The sequence below is a fragment of the Pongo pygmaeus genome, chromosome 3 (assembly GCF_028885625.2).
Source record: "Pongo pygmaeus isolate AG05252 chromosome 3, NHGRI_mPonPyg2-v2.0_pri, whole genome shotgun sequence".
NCBI classification, from domain to species: domain Eukaryota; kingdom Metazoa; phylum Chordata; class Mammalia; order Primates; family Hominidae; genus Pongo; species Pongo pygmaeus.
The window spans coordinates 196,027,667-196,049,920 of record NC_072376.2 but is presented as its reverse complement, the minus strand read 5'-3'; the positions used below and the strand labels follow the sequence as shown (position 1 = coordinate 196,049,920).

General features: G+C 38.3%; 1 protein-coding gene across 17 annotated transcripts in view; it reads right to left on the bottom strand.

The window, feature by feature from the left end:
• The window catches only part of TENM3 (teneurin transmembrane protein 3), a 651,439-nt gene that overhangs the window by 134,892 nt on the left and 494,293 nt on the right, over nucleotides 1-22,254 (bottom strand). For all 17 annotated transcript variants that reach the window (XM_063664302.1, XM_063664304.1, XM_054484271.2 and 14 more), the window contains one exon: nucleotides 14,419-14,541. In XM_063664302.1, the coding sequence (XP_063520372.1) occupies nucleotides 14,419-14,541 (123 nt within the window). The remainder of the gene's footprint in view (nucleotides 1-14,418; nucleotides 14,542-22,254) is intronic.

The window sequence follows — 22,254 nt, the reverse complement described above, 5'->3', positions numbered from 1 at the left end:
GGTAGCCATATCCCTAGGAAACATTAGAACTTTTCAATAAAGAACGGGGTAGGAGATTAATTTCTATTAACAGACCCTCAATAACATTCACGTGCTGATTTTCTTTACAAAAGAAAGGCATACCTCTCACATACCCAAAATATTACTATGACTCATTGTCTTGGAGCATAAAATTTCCAGTATGCCAAAAAAAGGCAAAATTAAAAGTATTTTTGTAGTGAAGCCTCTTTTATTTAAGACACCATAAACCCAAGGTAGGGCTTCAGCGACTTTCCCTGCTTAACATAGTTCCATTAAGGGCAAAATGTGGGGTTAACAATGGGGTATTCAGGACTACTGGCATGCTTTGAAGTCAAATATATCAAGAAAGACAGATAACCTTTTTAATGAACTTATCACTCACCCCAACTACTGTCAAAGAATGCTTTTCTTTTTATTTATTTATTTATTATACTTTAAGTTCTAGGGTACATGTGCACAACATGCAGGTTTGTTACACATGTATACATGTGCCATATTGGTGTGCTGCACCCATTAACTCATCATTTACATTAGGTATATCTCCTAATGCTATCCCTCCCCACTCCCCCGACCCCATGACAGGCCCCGGTGTGTGATGTTCCCCTTCCTGTGTCCAAGTGTTCTACAAAGAATGCTTTTCAACTGCAGAAGAATTTCATGACTACCAAGAACACAGCAATAAGGTAAGAAACATGAAATGTAATGATGCTTTATTTATTCCAGTTGTCAAGGTTAGGACAAGGATTTGTGCTTTATCTTGTTACCTATCTGCCTAGAGCAGGGATTCAGAACTGAGAGGTTCTAACAAAATGTAGATTAATTTATTTGAACTGAAAAAATAAGTCAGACTTTTTCTGACAAAAGGTAAATTTGGGCCAGGCGTGGTGGCTCACATCTGTAATCCCAGCACTTTGGGAGACTGAGGCAGGTGGATCACAAGGTCAGGAGTTCAAGACCAGCCTGGCCACGATGGTGAAATCCCGTCTCTACTAAAAATACAAAAAAATTAGCTGTGTGTGGTGGCGGGCGCCTGTAATCCCAGCTACTCGGGAGGCTGAGGCAGGAGAATCACTTGAACCTGGGAGGTGGAGGGTGCAATGAGCCAAGATCACACCACTGCACTCTAGCCTGGGCAACAGAGCAAGACTCCATCTCAAAACAAAACAAAACAAAACAAAAAAATGGTAAATTTGATTTCAATGAGTACTGGCTCCGACAGTTAAATTATGTGGTGGATATTTCCCATAAATTAAATGAGCTAATGAAATAGACACATTTAAAGCATATACAGGCATACATATTGCACATTTTGTTCCAGACCACCACAATAAAGCAGATATCACAATAAAGCGAGGTACACACATTTTTGGTTTACCAGTGCATATAAATGTTATGTTTACACTATACTGCAGTCTATTAAGTGTGCAATAGCATTATTTCCTTTTTTTTTTGAGACAGGGTCTCAAAAGCTGTCACTCAGGCTGGAGTGCAGTGGCCCAATCTCAGCTCACTGCAGCCTCAATCTCCCTGGGCTCAGGTGATCCTCCTACCTCAGCTTCCCAAGTGCCTGGGACTACAGGCGCACACCACCGAGTTTGGCTAATTTTTTGGTATTTTTTTTAGAGACAGGGTTTCAACATGTTGTCTAGGCTGGTCTAAAACTCTTGGATTCAAGCGGTCCACCAGCCTCGGCCACCCAAGTGCTGGGATTGCAGGCATGAGCCACTGTGCCCAGCCAATAGGTTTCTACAAACCAATGTATAACCTTAATTTAAAAAATTTTATTGCTAAAAAATGCTAACGATCATCTGATCAAGTCATAATCTTTTTGCTGGCGGAGGATCTTGCCTCAGTGTAGGCGGCAGCTGATTGATCAAGGTGGTGGTTGCTGAAGGTTGGAGTGTCTGTGGCAATTTCTTAAAATAAGACAATAATTAAGTTTGCCACATTGATTGACTCTTTTCATGAAAGGTTTCTCTGAAGGATGTGATGCTATTTGATATCTTTTTACCCACAGTAGAACGTCTTTCAGAACTGGAGTCAACCCTCTCAAACCTTGCCACTGCTTTATCCACTAAGTTTATGATAGTCTAAATCCTTTGTTGTTATTTCAACAATGTTTACAGCTTCTTCACCAGGAGTAAATTCCATCTCAAATACCCACTTTCTTTGCTCATCCATAAGAGGCAACTCCTCATCCATTAAAGTTTCATGATGAGATTGCAGCAATTCAGTCACATCTTCAGGCTCTACTTCTAATTCTCGTTTTCTTGCTATTTTCATCAGATCTGCAGTTACTTCCGCCATTGAAGCATGAACCCTCAAAGTCATCTATGAAGGTTGGAATCAAGTTCCAAACTCTTGTTAATGTTAGTCTTTTGACCTCTTCCCATGAATCATAAATGTTCTTAATAGCATCTAGAAAGCTAAATCCTTTCCAGAAGGTGTTATCTTTTTTGAGACAGAGTCTCTGTCTGTCGCCCAGGCTGGAGTGCAGTGGTGCCATCTCTGCTCACTGCAACCTCCGCCTCCCAGGTTCCTGCCATTCTCCTGCCTCAGCCTCCCGAGTAGCTGGGACTACAGGCACCTGCCACCATGCCCAGCAAATTTTTTTGTATGTTTAGTGGAGACGGGGTTTCACCCTGTTAGCCAGGATGGTCTCGATCTCCTGACCTCATGTTCCATCTGCCTCGGCCTCCCAATGTGCTGGGATTACAGGCGTGAGCCACCATGCCCGGCCTCCAGTAGGTTTTTAATTGACTTTGCCCAGATCTATCACAGGAAAATCACTATCTATCTACGATAGCCTTACAAAATGTACTTCTTAAATACGACTTTAAAGTTGAAATTAAATTAAATATGACTTGAAATTACTCCTTGGTCCATGGGCTGCAGAATAGACGTTGTGTTTGCAGGCATGAAAACATTAACCTCTTTGTACATCTCCATCAGAGCTCTTGGGGGACTAGGTACATTGTCAATGAGAAGTAATATTTTGAAAGCAACCTTTTTCTCTGAGCAGTAGGTCTCAACAGTGGGCTTAAAATATTTAGTAGCCATGTTGTAAACAGATGTGCTGTCATCCAGGCTTTGTTGTTTCATTTATAGAGCACAGGCAGAGTAGAATTAGCATAATTCTTAAGGGCCCTGGGATTTTAGGAATGGTCAATAAACATTGGCTTCAACTTCAAGTCACCAGTTGCATTACCCACTAACAGAGTAAGCCTGTCCCTGGAAGCTTTGAAGCCAGGCCTTGACTTCTCCTCTCTATGAAAACCCTAGATGGCATGTTCTTCCAGTCTAAGGCTCTTTCATCTACATTGAAAATCTGTTTAGTGTAGCTACATTCATCAGTGATCTTAGCTAGATCTTCTGGATAACTTGCTGCAGCTTATACATCAGAACCTGCTGCTTCACCTTGCATTTTTATGTTGCAGAGATGGGTTCGTTCCTTAAACCTCATGAACCAACCTTTGCTAACTTCAAACTTTTATTCTGCAGCTTCCTCACCTCTCTCAGCCTTCACAGATTTGAAGAGAGAGCCTTGCTCTGGAGTAGGCTTTAGCTCAAGGGAATGTTATATCTGGTTTGATCGTCTATCCAGGCCACTCAAATGTTCTCCTTATCAGTAATAAGGCTGTTTTGCTTTCTTATCATTCACGTGCTCACTGGAGTCGTGCTTTTAATTGCCTTTAAAAACTTTTCCTTTGCACTCACAACCTGGCCAAGTGTTTGGCGCAGGAGGCCTAGCTTTCAGCCGATCTCATCTTGGACATGCCTTCCCCACTAAGCTTAATCATTTCTAGCTTTTGACTTAAACTGAGAGACGTGCGATTCTTCCTTTCACTTGAATACTTAGAGGCCACTGTAGGGTTATTGATTGGCCTAATTTCAATACTGTTCTGTCTCAGGAAATAGGGAGGCCCAAGAAGAGAAAGATGGTGGGGATGCTGGTCACGGAGCAGTCAGAACACACACATTTATTGATTAAGTTCGCTGTCTTATGTGGGTGTGGTTTCTGGCACCCCAAAACAATTCTAAGAGCAACATCAAGGGTCACTGATTGAAGGTCACTGTAACAGATCTAATAATAATGAAAAAGCTTGAAATATTTTGAGAATTACCAAAATGCAACACAGAGGCATGATGTGAGCACATGCTGTTGGGAAAATGGTGCCGATAGCCTTGCTTGACGCAGGGCTGCCACAAACATTCAGTTTGTAAAAAACACGGTATCTGGGAGGCATGATAAAGCGTAATAAAATGAGATCTTCCTGTAATACGATGAAAGCATTACAAAATTATAATATCAAAGGTGAATTAATATGAGCAATAGTTCCATTTTTCACCGCATTCTGAGTGTACCAGATAAACAAAGTACCACTAAGTAGAAGAGTAACAGGTAAAATTAGCAGTATTTTGCTAAGCCTTGGTAAAGTTTTTTTTGGCATCCTACACAGAAACCGGGAAAAGGATTGGTTTTAAAAACAGTGTAATAAATCTTTTTCAAAGTAGTTAGTTGCTGATTCCTTGCTTTCATGAGAAATGTGATAGAACTGGCAGCTTATAGACAACATATTTTTTAGAAATAGATCACAATATGATTTTTGACATATGACTAATAAGAATGTCAAATAACTGAATAGCATCACTTAAAAAAATCCTTCCATTGCCACTTACTTATTTTGTAGCAAGATTTCTTTTGTTTATATTGATAAGAAAGGAAAACAGGATTAGAATTGAAACTGAATTTTGTTTTATTCTTATAAGGAATATTCATCTATGAATATATAAACTATTTGAAAAAAGTTCCCATTCATCTCAGAGAGGTATTTTCAATACATTTTCACTTTTTATGTTTCATATTATCAAAATGTTTGACACATTTATATTTCAATACATTTTCACTTTTTATGTTTCAAATTATCAAAATGTTTAACACATTTATATAAGAATTAGGTTGTTTTCAGTCAAATGTGTACAACTAATAATTGTAAGCATAATTTAATATAGAAGAAAACAGGTTTTTTAAAACGTATGATCTCAAAAAATAAAAAAATTTAAATTTGTATAACTACTTTGTTTAAGGGGGTGACAAAAACAAAATAGTTTGAAGCCCACTGATCTATTCTAGCTTTTCCCATGAAATATGAATCTCATCTCTAAAGTGCCTGTCAACTTCTATTTGCTTCAAGTTATTACGCTAGTTAGGATGAATTTATTTTGAATTACAGTCTTAGAATGTGTCTTTTCTAAAAGGTAGTTGCAGATCTGACCTCTCATTCTAATCAGTGATGTAGAGATATAAGGACATTACTGATTTTTCTCTGCAAGATCCACTGAAACGGCAGCTTAGATTAGTACAGCCTTCCTGTTTAAGCCTCTAGTTTGAATATCAGGGGACTAGGGTTCTGTGAAGGGGCTTTGTCTTTAAATTCTGCACTGCTGCTTTTCAAGTCACAGCCCTTCTCTCATTTGGACAAGTCAAGTGTGTTCATTCCTGTTAGCATTTTCAAATGCTCTTTATTGATGGTAAACACTCCTGGAAGTCAGTGGGCCATTGACACAGTTTCATAAACTTGTAAATACTTGCACAACCTTTTCCTCTGAAGCTCATCAGTCCTCTTAGATAAAAGCCTGGACACAGAAGTCTTTCATCATGTCCTGAATTCCAGAAAACTTTGGCTTCAGAAGAAATAAAAAAAGGCCAGTTCTAGGGCTCTCTATCCTCCCTTACTGAGATCACTACATCCATAAAGCCCTAGAGCCTGAACCTGGGAATGATCATAGGAAACACTAAGGTTGTCTGTAGGTTTTACTAAAAGAAAAAGGAGGAAAACTGGAGGAAAAAATAGAGACAGGGCAACAGAGTGCCCTGTAGTTATTCTAAACTCAAAGCTTGTGGGTTAGGAATCAAACCAATTAAAGCCTTCACAGTAAGAGTGAAATGTACCACGTCTTCAAACACAATAGGGTATCATCTTGAAGGTTTTTTTCAACGTGTCCTGTTGTGCCTGAATGTGGGAGCCACTAGCAGTCTTTTCACCTACTAACTGTGATTTTTTTCTTTCATCAGTAAGTATGTGTCACAACAGTCTTAATGTCTTAAAATACAGTTGTCAGAGTGTGAAAACAGAGAGAGACCACATACGCAAAGCTATTGTTATTCCTCTCCTTCTTATGTGATACCCAGTTCATATGAAAACACATCAGTGGAGTGACAGTTTTTCAGATAATGCCTTTTAAAAAGTACTTTGAACTGAAAAACGTTTTATAAATAATAGTTTACCAACCATAGATGCTGTAAGGACAAAACAGAAGATTTAAAGTCATATTGGTAATTAGGAGGTTTGGTATCTGTTTGAAAATTATTTTGTGCTACTGGAAAAATCAGTGAAAATTATAAAATGCTAAGTTTTCTGCCATATATATCATGAATTTGCCACCTGCCTGTGATGTGAGTAAACAAGCCTATAATGACTGAAACGGAAAGGCAGAAAAGAAATTCACTGTCAAAGTCTAACTGCAATTGTTGCGGAAGGTAAATGATAATATCATCTTAAATCCCACAGAGGCACTAATAATTAAGACGTCAGGAAGCAAGGTTAGGCATTTATAGACAATCAATAGCCCACCCTCCAATTCTATGACCTAAGCTTGGATTGACACCCTGACTTTGAGATCTCTGAGAGAACATATCTTTCTATAAACAACCACGTGCCATAATTTAGCATTGTGGATACAGAGTGTTATATCACAAGCAAGTGAAATAAGACATAACTACTTTGCAAACACAGCTTAATGGACAAAATCAATATAGCATCTAATTAAGGAGCTATTACACACTGTAATAACACAAGTACTATGAACAATAGTGAACAAAACTCAGTGCTCTCGCAGCCCTGTCAACTCCATTTCTCTAATTCACAGGTAATCTTCAACCTGCTATCAAATCAAACTCTCTAGAGTTGTCTAGTACTTGAGAAAGTTGATACACGATGATCAAAAATATAAAATTTAGTCCCAGCTACTCGGGAGGCTGAGGCAGGAGAATGGCGTGAATCCAGGAGGTGGAGCTTACAGTGAGCCGAGATCACACCACTGCACTCCATCCTGGGCAACAGAGCAAGACTCCATCTCAAAAAAAAAAAAAAAAATGAAATTTAAAAGCAATTGGAATTGTTTGGTTTAAGCAGCATAAATCATATGCACATATACACATACACACATACACACATATTTGTAGTTTTTCAACTCGTATCCATACAAAAAGAGTTCTTTTGATTGGAGAAGCCACTTGCCATGGTTACACTGACTGAAATGTATAGCCTTTTATTTCAGTCTTTATTATCCTAAATTATCCTACGCTAAAATTGAGCATTTGTCTTACTGCCCCTTTAGAAATCAAGCTGGTGTTGAAATGTTCTGTCAGGGTACACTCCGCTTTTCCCTAATGGAGATTTTCTAATTCATTGTAATAACTCGCTTGATTCCCGTCTAGCCTAGAATTCACATGCTCTGGAAACAATAGCTGTGATCATCTTGCTTTTACTGCTATATTCCCAGAATCTTGCTCAGTGCGTGGCACATCATAAGTGCTCATTACATAAATGTAAAATGAATAAATCCTATGCATTCAAAAAAAGATGATAATATTTCTTTCATAAAATTCAAATAACTAAAAATATAAATAACGAATGATGGGGATTTCCATTATTGCTTTAGAGGATACTACCGATGCTGATTTGGAGAAGTGTCTTCTTAAAATTTTGCTATGAATTACAAGTGCATCATCTTGAATTGCAGAATGAAGAGCAAACAATCACTGATATGCATTGAATAGTTGTCATGTTCCAATCATTGCTTGGCACCCTGCATGTATTACCTGATTCAAACCTCATTGTAAACCTTTATATTACCCAATAAAGAAACAGGAAGTGAGAGTGGTAATTTGCCTAAAGGCACCCAGTGAGTGGCAGAGATTCAGTTCTTAGCCACTATTCTATACTACTACTTTGCATATACTTGATGCATGGCCCTTCGTATACTTTATATCATATCATTTAGTTGTATTATTTTCACTCATTCATTCAACTAATAATTTGTGAGCACCTATTATGTGCCAGAACTGTGCCAAGAGCTTGGTATACAGCAATGAAAGAACAGACAGGATCCTTGCCTTATAGTCTAGTGAAGATGAGATGCATTAAATAGTAATAGTGATAACCATAAACATTTTTCAAGCATTTACTATGTACTATACACCATTGTATGTTTACACCTTTGTATACTCAAGAACAAAGACCATTCTATGAAGTAAATTTGTCCCTTTTAATTGATGAGACCGCTTAGGCACAAAGAAGCTATATAACCTGTCCCAAGTAGCACAGGCATTAATGATCAGAAATAGGACACAAAATCAGGTGGTGAGGCTCATAACTCTATACTCCTTATCTCTGTGTGATACTGTTTTTATATTACAGTACGGTGTGATACACAGCCAGACTGTGGAGAGCCTTGTAAGTCATTTAAAGGCTTCTGACTAGAATCTAGGTCACTGAAGGGTCTTAGGCAAGGAACTGATATCTCAAATTTGTGTGTGAAGAGTGGATGAGCAAGACTGGAGACATACAGCGCAGTAGCTGGAGAAGGCTACTATATCCAGTTGAGAGAAAACAGGATTCAAAAGATATTATGGGGTCAGAGTTGAAAGAACTTAGAGACTGACTAAATACGGGAGATGAGAGAGTAGAAGCAGTCACTGGGTCTCCTGGACCAGGGATGAAGTGAACGACGGTGCCATTTCTTAATATAGGAATCCCTTCTTATCCATAGGGCCTGTGTTCCAAGATCCCCAGTGGATGCCTGGAACTGTGGATAATATCAAACCCTATATATACTATATTTTTTCCTATACATCCATGCCTATGATAGCTTATAAATTAGGCAAGAAAAAGATAATAATAGAACAATTATAACAATATACTGCAATGAAAGTTAAGTGAATGTGGTCTGTCTCTCTCTCTCAAAGTATCTTAATAGTTTCAGACCACAGTGGACTACAGGTAACTAAAACCACAAAAAGCAAACCTGTGGAGGGGGGGATGTGGGAAGGTACTGTACAGAAATCCCTGAAACAGAGGCAAATTTGGAAAGAAAGATGGCTTGGCGATTGTATTTTCCAAAGATGGCCACAACAGTATCTTCCATCCCACGTGCCCTTGTGCAATGGGCATGACAGGTCCCTAGTCAAGAGGAGGAGTTTAATTCCCCTCCCCAGGAATCTTGGCTGACCTTGCTGACTTCTTGACCAACAGTATGTGATGGCAGTGAAAGCCTAGAATGGCCACTGCTAGGTTATACAAAGCTGGTAGTTTCCGTCAGGCTCTTGGCATGCTCTCTCTTGGGATACTCCTCTTCAGAACCAGCTGCTATGTTCTAAGAGGCCCAAGCCACATGGAAGGCCATGTTTAGGTGCCCCAGCTGGTGACTACGGTTGAGCTCAGGTCAACAGATGGCATTAACTGCCAGCCATGTGAGTGAGCTACCCTGGACTTCCAGCTCAGTGGAGCCTTCGGTTAACCTTGGTTAACATCGGAAAGCAATCACAGTGTCCTAAGTAAGAACGCAAGAACTATCTGGCCAATTCACCGAACCACGAGAGATGATAACAAATTGCTTTCTAAGCCACTGAGTTTTGTTATGGTTTGTTATGTAGTAATAGAGAACCAAAGTAGTTGATGGGTTCTGTTTTAGACATGCGGAGTTTAAGATGCATGGAAAACACCCAAGTGGAAATGTTCCAAAGACAACTGGATAGACTTCATGTAGTTGAGATCTGGAGCTGAAGAGAGACACCTAGGCTGGACTAACTGATTTGAGAGTTAGGAACCACAGAGAATGTAACTGGGGCCATGAAAGTGCGTGACAGAGTCCAGAGTGACTATATTGTGAAGCGCAGATTCCTGAGAAACAGCAGTGTTTAGGGATCAGGTAGACAGGAGGTGAGTCAACTAAACAGAGACATCGTTGACAAAAGAGTCCAGGAGAAAGTCAAAGTGAATGTGGTATCACAGAAGCTAAGGAAAGACTATTTCAACAGGAGGGATAGGTTAACTATTAAATGGTTCCAAAAACTCAAACATGAAAAAGAATAAAGAGGTTTCACTGGTGCTATTGACAAAGCAATGGGTAACTCTGGAGACATCAGTTTCAGTGGTGGTAAAGGTAGAGGAGGACAGTCATGAGCAAGGGGTACTGTGAAAGCCCAACTGTAAGCGGGTAAACAGGAGGCACAGAAGTGATCAAAGTGACTAAGCACATTGTGTTCAAGAAGGCTGGAAGCACTGGGCGAGGTGGCTCACGCCAATAATCCTAGCACTTTGGGAGGCTGAGGCAGGAGGATTGCTTGAGCTCAGGAGTTCAAGGCAGCCTGGGCAACACGGTGGAACACTGTCTACAAAATATACAAAAATTAGCCAGGCATGGTGACATGTGCCTGTAGTCCCAGCTACTCGGGAGGCTGAGGTGGGAGGATCACCTGAGCCCAGGAGGTCGAGGCTGCAGTGAACCAAGCTGTGACTGCACCACTGCATCCCGGCCTGGGCGACAGAGTGAGACCCTGACTCAAAATAAATAAATAAATAAACAAATAAAATAAATAAATAAAAAGAAGGCTGGTAGAAGAGAGAGGCAGTAGGAGGCAAAATCAAGAGATTATTGTTTTCCAAGATGTGAGAGACTAGAATGTTCAAATATTGACTGGATGGTATCAGTAGAATGAGGACATTCTGAAGAGAGAGAATGGGATCAAGAGGACCCACGCAAAGATGAACCTGGAATATGGGGAGAAAAGGTGGAAGCATAGATGCACATACGTGGAGGAATAAAGATGTGTTTACAGAAAATGAGAGCTCCCCTTGCAAGTTTCTATTTTTTTTTAATAGAATGCAAGTTCATCTGCTGAGAGAGGGGTTTGAGTATAGCAGGAAGATCTGAAATAGTTGTTGAGAAGTATGGTGAGGAGAAGTTTGCGAGGGATACTAGGGCTGCCGACTGTTGAATTTGGAAAGTCAGGAGACAGGTACTATTATTCCCTCTTTACACGTGAAGAAATTGAAGCTCAAAGAGGTCAGTGAAGTAACTTGCTGAAGGTTACAAAGTAAATAAACGAAGGAGCCAGGATTTGGGTATAGAACTGTGTGATTCTTTCCAGTACATTAGGCTAAATGAATTCCTTGGGCCAGGGGAATAATTTTAGTTTCTGGAAAGAGACCAGTGTTTGAGCTACAAACTTCATTCTTACCTCTTTATTCACTTTGTCCATTTCCATCAGTTTTGTCTAAGACCCTACGCTTCTGGTAACTCATCTCTCAAATCTGTAGGCAAAGAAGGTCTCAGGAATAAGCAGTAAAGGATGATGGCATATAATAGAAATCCTTCTTTTAGATACTAAATACCATTTAGAAGTTTGGCCCATTGTTAACTTAAATGCAAGCAGGGAGTTTACTGCACCCTTAGCACAATGATTGTTCCTTAGAATTATATTTACAAAATAAGAGTAAAACAGGACTGCATAAATAAGAGTATTACGTGTAGAAGCTGTGAAATAATTTTCTCACTATGCTTGTCACAGTTCATTCTCCTAGTGAGCTTTGTTCAGAATTCTAAAGCTTTCCCAAGGGTTGTAATCTCCTAGAATTTCTAAAGAGATGATGTGATCTGCTTCTTGGATAGCATGTAAAATTTAAGTAGTAGGTGGTGGGTGGTGGTGCACGGACACTGAGGTTCATCATGAAAGCCTAAAAGCAGTGGTTTGCAGGTTCCTCCCTCCTTGTAAATAGAGTTCCCGTCCACTCCCTGTGCCCCAGGTCTTTAAGTACTATATTTAGGAGATATTAAGAACTTGTATTTGGAAAAGCAGAAACAAGAATTCCTTACAATTTAGGGTTTTGGGGGCAATTCAAGTAATAATAAAGAAGGCAAGTAACGAATAGGTCACTCTTTGGACAAGGTCAGAGCCCAGAGAGAGAGAGCTTTTCCATGCAGGGAAATTCCTACAACTCCCCTAGTCCAGTTGGCAGTTCTCTAGTGCACTTAACTGATTCTGGGGCTTCCGTTAACCATTCCCTATATAGGAGACTTTTACACATCTAGGAAGAAAGTACTTCGCTTATATGTATATACAGGTGCTCTAAAGGTGCACAGAACTGTATACAACTGAATTCTATGATCACTTGGGGGAACTTCAGTCCCCCTTAGAGAAGGAGGCTACCAAAGCAGTATTTCTGAAATTACAGACCACAATATTTCGTAAAGTATGAAATTATTTTAGTGGGTTGCAAGTGGCATTTGTTAAAAATGAGAAATACAATAAAATAAAATGGAAAATCCCAGGATGCATTTTACAAGGCAAGGATAAATATTATTTTGGGAAGCATATTTCAGATACATATGTATATGTGTGTGTATATGTTGGCTTTGATGTAACATGTATTTCTTATTGCATTGTCATGGTCAATAGCTTAAAAGCCACTGTTTTCGAGGACTCCAGCTTTACAGCGATTTCTATTAATATGGCCATATTCATGTGATGTTCTTTGTTCTTCCAAACCTCTGGGACTGATAAGATCCTAGGCAGCCCATTCCAGAGCTGCCCTAAAATTTTCTTGCAAATCTGAATAACTAAGCATGCCGTCCAAAGTTACAAAATAAACAGGCGAAAGAGCAAGGATTTGAATACAGGCTTCTGTGAGCTGAGGAGTGCTGATGTGAGCAGAGGTATTCCCTGGCAAAATACCAGCAGCCAGCACCCAGGCTGTGGGAGTCTCTAAATCCACAGCTTTCTCAGTATCATGCTTTTCAGGACTGCGAAACTAATTAGCCAAACTCTATTTTCATTTTAATCATAATAAAAGTTTAAGACGTTGTAAAATAAATAAAATATCCATAATAAGCATTTGTCTCTTTGGTATAATTACAATTTCTTCAGTCTGTAAAAAAGTTTCCTACATGTATGGTTAATAAGTACCATTCGATCATTTTCACAGGAACCATGCATTTTAAGAGACAGTCTAAATTTCAGTCAATACAAACCAAAATAAATATTCTTAATTTCTGCGTAGTTACTCATTTTGTTTATATATGTTATTAATGTATAAAAAAATAAGGTAATTGAAATTTATGTAATTAAAATTTCCCATCTATAGTTTCAACCCTCTTTAACCCCCTCTACAGTGACTGCCACTGTCTACTTTAGGTGGGTGACATGTCAGTCACCAGCTTACAGTTCTTCTGGAACATGCAGAACTTTATATAAAAAGGTTCCATATGGTGGGGGATTCACTATTATTATAAAAATCGAATGTCGTAAGATTCCTCAACCTCCCTAAGGAGAAAGAGAAGTGTCACGAAGTATTATTATTAGGAAAAAAAGAATAAAAAAGTGTACAAAGTATTCATCACAGTAAATGGGTATATGTGACACAGCAGCATATAAGTTCATTAAATGTAAAATAATTTCTTTCCAGTCTTGCAAAGAAACCAGCCACAGGAGGACAGACATATTAATGCCAAAGCTGAACACCAATATACTAGATAAGAAACAAAGAGGAAGAAGAGTTAGGGGAATGCTTAAAGGGAAATAATTTATTAACCAGATGACAGAAAAAGGTGTCTTCATCAGGATGCTCTGAGATATAAGGTATTATGATATTTTGCAAAAAGTCAGAGGATACCAAGGCCAAGACATGTACACACACATACACACAGAAATAATATAAAACTATTTGTAACATAAGTGTACATATGTACATACACACTTTTCTAAGTGTTTATATTGAAAAAATGGAATTCTCTAACTACTTAAATTCCATTTTTAATTCAGAGCCAATTGATTTCAAAATCTTTGTTAGCTCAAAGTACAAATTCTTAAAGGTTTAGAGAAAGGGCAACCAGAGAAAAGGTCAATAAACTATAATCCTTTAATGTGTTTTGCATTTAAATGCTTTTATAATAAAATTAATACAGTGTTCCAACTCCACACACAAGTTGAATGAAGAAAACCTAATATACTCCAGGTAATACAAGAGATGATACACTGAATTATAATCTATTTGCAGACTAAAAATAAAACTCAATACACATTTGCAGAAGTAGAAGGCAGAAAAGCCTAGCCATCAAATCAGAAGGCAGCAAATCATATTATTCCTGTAATAAAAATGTGAATTTTCAACCTTTCAAGTAAATTAATTTAAAAAAACTCATAAAAAGATGGTATCTGTAATTTTGAAAACTTTTCCCTGTTCCATCTAAACTAGATGTAAGCATGGGTAAAAATAAATTTATGGAAAAGGGATGTTAAAAGAAGAACACAGGATACATAATTCTTTCGCTTACCATTGTCTCCAGAAGGTAATGACACAGTGTTTGTTGGCATGGTATCAGAATTCACTTTTCCATTCTCAAATGTGTCATTTTCAGTCTGCTGTAGCTGCCAGTTGAGGCCAAAGAGATGCATTGCTGGGGGTAAAGAACACAAGTTGTTTAAAGGTCTGCTGCCTTCAGCTACAACAGCAATTGCTAAGCATGTTTAAAACAAGAGTCATATGTAAAGTTAAAATTTCCATTTTCTGAAATACCAAGGATAACTGCGCAATGAAAATTATAAAACAAAGAGTTCCTCAAACAAATATAATTTACATAGCAATGCAGTGCAATATGGTGGCACTTCAATAATGATTTAATACTATTCACTTCATTGGTACCAGGAAACTCTTAGGAATCAATCATTATTTGCTCTAATTGGTCTGAGTTCCATTTTTCACCATCTTTTAAGTAACTGGTAGAACACCCTATAACAGCATTTGCCAAACTTACTAGACACAGGTCACTTGCAAATTTATGTTACTTCGCTGCAACACCTGTAGATTATTAAGAGACATGATCCTCTACCTTTGCGTTAAGGTAAAAGCAAAAACTGGTCTCACAAATGAATTTGTTGGTACACGAAATTCAGCTGTACAAAATATAATCAAATTTGAATATTCTAAATTTGGGATGAGTAATTTTTGAATTGATGACATAGAATTTAATAATGGTACAGATTAAAAAGCATGTATATGTGTCAGGTAATTTCATGTGAGTTTCTGATGTGGGTAAAATAATTCATAAATTTATATTTAATAAATTTATTAAAATTTATGATTGTGTTTACTAATTCGCTTTATTTAAAAAAATTTTAAAAATAACTAGAAGACTATACAACTATAAACGTAAGTTTTAAATTCCAGACATAATTTGAAATGTGAATACACTGTGTATTATTTTTCTTAATTTATCAACGCTATTTAGAAAAATATGTCACTGTCATATTCACCTAATATACTAAACATTCATTTGTGCTGCACAGAATACAGTTTAGGAACTAATCCCTAAGGAAGGTTAAATATCTTTAGGGAAACCCAGTGATGGTCATATTACCATATCATGAAAGAGTACTTTTTTGATATTTTTAGACATTATTTTACTTACTGTATATACTGGAATTTACCAGAGCGATGGAGGAAGAATAAGAAGGCAGTGTGCAGATCCAATACAGAAAGTAACGGCACTGACCTGCTACAGTACATGGAGCAGGGGCTTTGGATGCAGTTAGATTTTGGTTCAATCTTCAGTCTAGTATTTAGCCTTGGATAAATTATGTGATTTTGTTAGAAATTAGGTTTATTTTTAAAACGAGGTTTGTTACAACCACCTTATTTAATTTAAGCTCAGGTGAGAAGGTGTAGGCCAGAAGATTCTAGACAGGGCATATGAAGGAGAGCTGGCACAAAGCTAGACAGTTCTTACTGCTGAGGTATTTTATTTAGTCTGGACTCCAGGTTACTGAACTATTTGGAGTCACCTGACTAGACCATGGCACCTCTCAATAAACAGTCCCTTCTGTCTGCAATGCTTCTCCCTGACAGGAAAATACCTGTGCATCCCTCACACCCTGACTGGGTGAAGTGTTTTTCCTAAGAGTATTTTAGTTGATTGTCGTATCTCATTTATAAGACATATAACTTTGTATAAGGATACAGTGCCTGATACCTAGTAGGTCTCAATAAGTATCTGTCAAATAAATGAATTAAAGTTAGGAATATTCTATTTTCTGAGATTTTAAAAATCTAAGAAAACACTGTGTGGATAAAATATAGTAATTTAGAGAAAAAGTTAATACATAGAAAACAAATGCATAAGGCTAAGAGAGGAGAACATGTTAATAACGGATGAATGACTGCTTTACTATAATGCTGTCTGAAAAGCAGTTGACTGAAAGTCTACTACATGTAATTAACTAAACTTTAAAAATGTGGTAGTTTTAGGATATTCTATTAACAGTCCACATTCTTTTGTTAATAATACCTGATATAAAAGCATGCTATAGTAAGAAAGATACCAAAAATAGGTAGATAGCGACATCTACCCTGTATATTTTAAATAAATGTATATACTCACACTCCCTGCTAAAGTTATCTTTGGCCAGCAATTCCTCTTAAACTCTGATTTTCTTTTTTTTTTTCTTTTTTTTCTTGTTTTCTGAGACGGAGGTCTCGCTCTGTCACCCAGGCTGGAGTGCAGTGGCACGATCTCGGCTCACTGCAACCTCCACCTCCCAGGTTCAAGCAATTCTCCTGCCTCAGCCTCCTGAGTAGCTGGGACTGCAGGTGCACGCCGCCACGCCCAGCTAATTTTTTTTTTTTTTATTAGAGATGGGGTTTCACCGTTTTGCCCAGGCTGTTCTCGAACTCCTGAACTCAGGCAATCCGCCCGCCTCGGCCTCCCAAAGTGCTGGGATTACGGGCGTGAGCCACTGCACTCGGCCTAAACTCTGATTTTCATGGATTAAGATATAGGTTATAGGATTCTTGAATTTACAAGTTGTCATCTTGTAAAAAGGTTTAACTTCATGTGTCATTTTGCATTAAATTGCATAGCGTTTGACTTGCTAAACACTTATCACGTCATACATTTTTCAGGGTTTCAGATGCTTCACAAGTTTTGAACAAAATAATGGGAGCTAGTTTTGCATAGAGTAAAATGTTTGACAGACACACTCTGGCATAGCAGCAATAAATATTCCAAGAGGGTCAAAGTTTCCACACAAAATAATTTGTCATCATTGTGATCTTTTAACATAAAAAGTCTTCTTGCCTGATAGATTTGCTCATATTATCGGTTTTGATGGATTTTGAAGAGTAGACATAATCCATGGGATCATGCGCAGATGTCATATGTTAGAAAGTAACATGATGTTTATGTTGGGAGAGCTATTTTATTTTTTGCCAGACAGGCAACAGCTTTGTTATATATATATATATGTATATATATATATTTTTTTTATTACAGAAAATCTCTATAAAGTGGGATGCTGGTTCTACTTAAGATGCTACATAATGAGACTCATATCCAAAAATATTATCTCTTTAATACTGCACTGAAAACAGAAACCAACAAGTTGTTTGGTCTTAGGATATTATCTACTTTGAAATTGTTGGTGTCTCATATTTAGTGATGCCCTTGACTCTCATTATGTATAATTTAAGATATTCATACAAACGCAGGGTGTTAGTGGGGTTGACTCGCCAAAGTTAGAGAGAGGAGAGAGAGACAGGAGAAAAAGGAGAGAGAGGAGAGAGGCAGGCAGCAAACTCATAAAAGTCAAGAAAGCTACAGAAATTACTGAGCAGCGGTGTAATAAAACTAAATGGGGTATCTGGCAGAAAAAAGGGAAAATTCGCCAAATAAAACACATCTGAAAATAAAGAAGGGTAAGTCCAGTTCTTCAATGCCTGAGTTGGAAAGCAGAACTGAACTCACGGAAAAGCATTTGCTGCCACTATTCATGGATGGCACAAAGGATCCTTGGTTTAGGAATGTCCCAATGTAGGGTGTGCAGACAATGGCAAGAAGCAGCTGGGGGCGCTGTGCTCTTCTGAGTCCCACACTGCCCTGGGTCTCAGGTGAAGAGGTACAAGCCAGGAGTGATACCAGCCATTCCCGGCCACAGACATGGTCCTCGTGCTGGTGGTAGAACATCATGATGCAACATACATTTCAAACCACTCATTGAACAAACACTGTGTCAGGAACTGTAGTAGTACTTCATTGGCATTATCTCTAATCTTCACAAAGATTCTGTTGAATGGTTATTATGATTTATTTTTTTTTGTTTTAAATCCAAGAAAGTGGAGATTAGTTGAGAGTTTAAGGTTGTTTGAGAGTTTGCATGCAGTTTGGAATGGATGTTAACCTCAAACCCCGACCTTCTGATGACAAAAGATGGTATCACTACATACCTCTGTATTCTACCAGAGGGTAGTGGGATGTGGAAATCCATAGAGAAGGAAGTGAAACGCGGCTTGTGTGTGGACACAGGCTACGATAATACTTCTCTACTACATCCAGGACACTGCAGGCTGGGGCAGTACTGGGGGGCTGGGGCCGAGGATATCACTAGGTAACATCTATGTGTCCTGGGCACCGTTCTACGCAGTGCTTTCCCACTATTCTGTCTGAAACTGAAGTTTTACAGTAATATGATGATGATAGTAATGAAATTAAGAACAGGCTATTTTGTTTAACTCCAAGATTCTTAAAAAACAACAATTTAAAAGTTATAAAAGTACAAAAGTAAGCATTATAGTTGTGAATTTTAAGGTTATAGAAATAATCATGTAGATTTAATCATGAAAAATTTTTATGTCTATTATTATGCTTCTTAGTTTTATGTCATTTCCATGTATTTCTAGGTGAATATAATAGTGAAAGGGCCTGGATTCATATCCAAAATGTTATCCAAGGCAGAATGAAATTTGTGGATGACAGCAATACTGCCTATCTGACATATATATTTATCAGTGTGTTTTTCACAATTTAAAAAACCTTGAAGTCCATTATCTTCTTTTTTTGTAGAAAGAATGCTTATATTTGCGCCTTGAGGTAAATATAATCAGAAGTTGTCCAAATGTTAAGACTGGTAAATACAAGATTTTTACCAACTATAAATGGGAATATTTTGCAAGATAATTTTTAAGTTGGTTGTTGGCAATTGGGATGTATTTTCTCATATTAAAAATCTCAGAAATGGTGGTGAAGTCCCCAGTGCATCTACAAAAGTCTGTCTGTATATCCCATAGAAATATGTATCCACATAGTAACAAAAGGAATGAGCAAGAATGTTCACAGAAGCGTTATTTGTAATAGCACCAAACTGGAAACAACCCCAAACTGGACATCTGCCAGCAGTAGAATGGAAAACCAAATTATAGTCCAGATATACAATGGACTTCTACACAGCAGCGTTAGGGAATGAACTGCTGGCAGACACAACAATATAGATGAATCTCACAAGCCTCATGTTGGGCAAAAGAAAGCAGTCACACAAAAAAAGTGGATACTGTATAAGTTCATGTATATAAAGTTCAAAGGCAGGTAAAATCAACTGAGAAGAATGAAAGTCACCACGGTGATGACCTCTGGGAAGGAAGGAACAGGTAGTGGCTGGTACAGTCCCTAGAGGTTTCTAGAGTGCTGCTCACATTCTATCTGGGAGGTGGTTCCAATGGTGTGTTCACTTATTGTGATCCATACACTTTTCTAAATGTATAGTATACTTAAATAAAAATTACCTAGGCAGGGCGCGGTGGCTCACCTCTGTAATCCTACCTAGCACTTTGTGAGGCTGAGGTGGGCGGATCACCTGAGGTCAGGAGTTTGAGACCAGCCTGACCAACATGGCAAAACCCAGTCTCTACTAAAACTACAAAAATTAGCCAAGTGTAGTGGCAGGTGCCTGTAATCCCAGTTATTTGGGAGGCTGAGGCAGGAGAATCATTTGAACCTGGGAGGCGGAGGTTGCAGTGAGCCGAGATCATGCCACTGCACTCCAGCCTGGGTGACAAAATGAGACTCTGTTTCAAAAAAAAAAAACTTAAAAGTAATCCATCTAACACCCAGCGTAGCTAAAAATAACATACATTTTTTTACCCTCCCTAAATCTTCTCTAAAAGTGGTTTCCTCCATAAGGCTAGCAGGCTTTTCTTTCCATGATGTTGCAGGTGAGGCAACTGTGATGGTCTGTGCTCCAGCCCGAAGAGGTAACAAATAAATGCAGATGAGAGTGAAGACAGTACAGAAGAAGGGCACATGACTCCACCAGGTGGCAGGAAAAGGAAAGAGTGAGGAAAGACTTTCCTCAGTGCAAATCTCAGGAAGTGCAAATCTCAGGAAGTGCAAACTTTAAGGAGGAAAGCAATACGATTAAACAAATTCATGTATGTGGTGATGACTGTCAGCTCATGGCCCTCCCAAATTGATTTTTAGTTTAAAAACATTATGATTTGTCTTGGCACAAATGTAAAGAAATGGAAACCCTTGTGTGCTGTTGGCTAGGATTGCAACATTTTGTTGCAAACACTATGGAAAACAATATGGTGATTCCACAAAAAAATTAAATATAGAAATACCATATGATCCAGCAATCCCGCTTCAGGCTACATACCCGAAAGAACTGAAATTAAGGTCTTGAAGAGATATTTACACACTCATGTTCATACCAGCACCATTCACAATAGTCAAGAGGTGGAAGCAACCCAAATGCCCATCGATGGATGAATGGATAAAGAAAATGTGGTATATACACACAATGGAAGAGTATTCTGCCTTAAAAAGGAAATCTTGTCACATGCTATATAATGCGACATGCAAACCTTGAGGACTTTATGTTAAATGAAGTCAGTCAGTTATAAAAATACAAATACCGTATAATTCCACTTGCATGGACTATCTGAAGTAGCCAAAGTCATAGAATCTTAAAGTAGAATGGTGATGACCAGGGTTTCGGAGGATGGAGAAATGGAGAGTTGTTGTTTGATAGGTACAGAATTTTAGTTTCATACTATAAAAATATTTTGTAAATCTGTTGCACAACAATGCTAATCCTACTGAGCTATACACTTAAAAATGTGTAAGATGATAAATTTTATGTTGTGTGTTTCTTACCAGAATTAAAAACAAAAACTATTATAACTTGTCACCCTGCAGAAAATCATTGTTGTTAAGATGAAGAAATGGGATTGTGACACAAAGTGGGAAACTTAACCCAGACGGTATGAAGTGACCAGCATCTTACTGTATCCGACTGTACACTGAAGGTCTCTGTGTTTTCTCCTTCAACTTAAGCATGTTTACAAATGGTTTAGAAGAGATGAAAAAGCAATGTTTGGGGTATAAATGTCATGCTTACTTACAGAATCAGGATTTTCAAGGGCTTCTTAATTCTGATTTCTTTCAAATTATTGCTTAATTCCTCTCCTTCCCTTTACTACCAGGTATCTCAAAAGAAGAACCACAATATATACTTCCTCAGCACACACTTCTTTTCTCCTCACTTTAACTGATGTTCTCATTACTGTACTAAAATCTTTCTCACAGTTATGGGTATCTCTTTTTAAATTTTTTTATTTTTATGTATGTATGTATGTTTGAGATGAAGTCTTGCCCTATCACCCAGGCTGGAGTGCAGTGGCGCAATCCTGGCTCACTGCAGCCTCCACCTCCTGGGTTCAAGCTATTCTCATGCCTCAGTCTCCTGAGTAGCTGGGATTACAGGCACCCGCCACCACACCCAGCTAATTTTTATATTTTTAGTAGAGACGGGGTTTCACCATGTTGATCAGGCTGGTCTTGAACTCCTGACCTGAAGCAATCCACCCGCCTCGGCCTCCCAAAGTGCTGGGATTACAGGAGTGAGTTGCCATCCCCAGTTGGTATCTCTTAAATTGCCACATCCAGTAGCCTCATGCCAATATTCATCCTGTTTATATCTCAAGAATACTGGGCATTATTAGCCACCCATCGTCAATACTTTATTTTCCTTTCATAATTCTCCTGGTTCTCTTCCCAGCTCTCTGGGGGTTCCCAGTTGTTCTCCTTAAATCATTCTGTGGAAGTCTTACAGGCTATTCACAAGTAAAGGCTATTCACAAGTAACCAAGTTCTCCTGGACATATATTGGAGTTACTCTTCCCTGCTCTTCTGAAGCCTTATAACTTTGCTTCAGATAAAGAAATGTTGGCAAAAGTAGTATGTCTTACCTCTGTGAGGAAGATTTAAGAACCAATATGTAATGTGTTGCATTCCCATGCAGTAATCATGCAAATGTGCTGAGTACTGTTTCTGTTAAGTCTA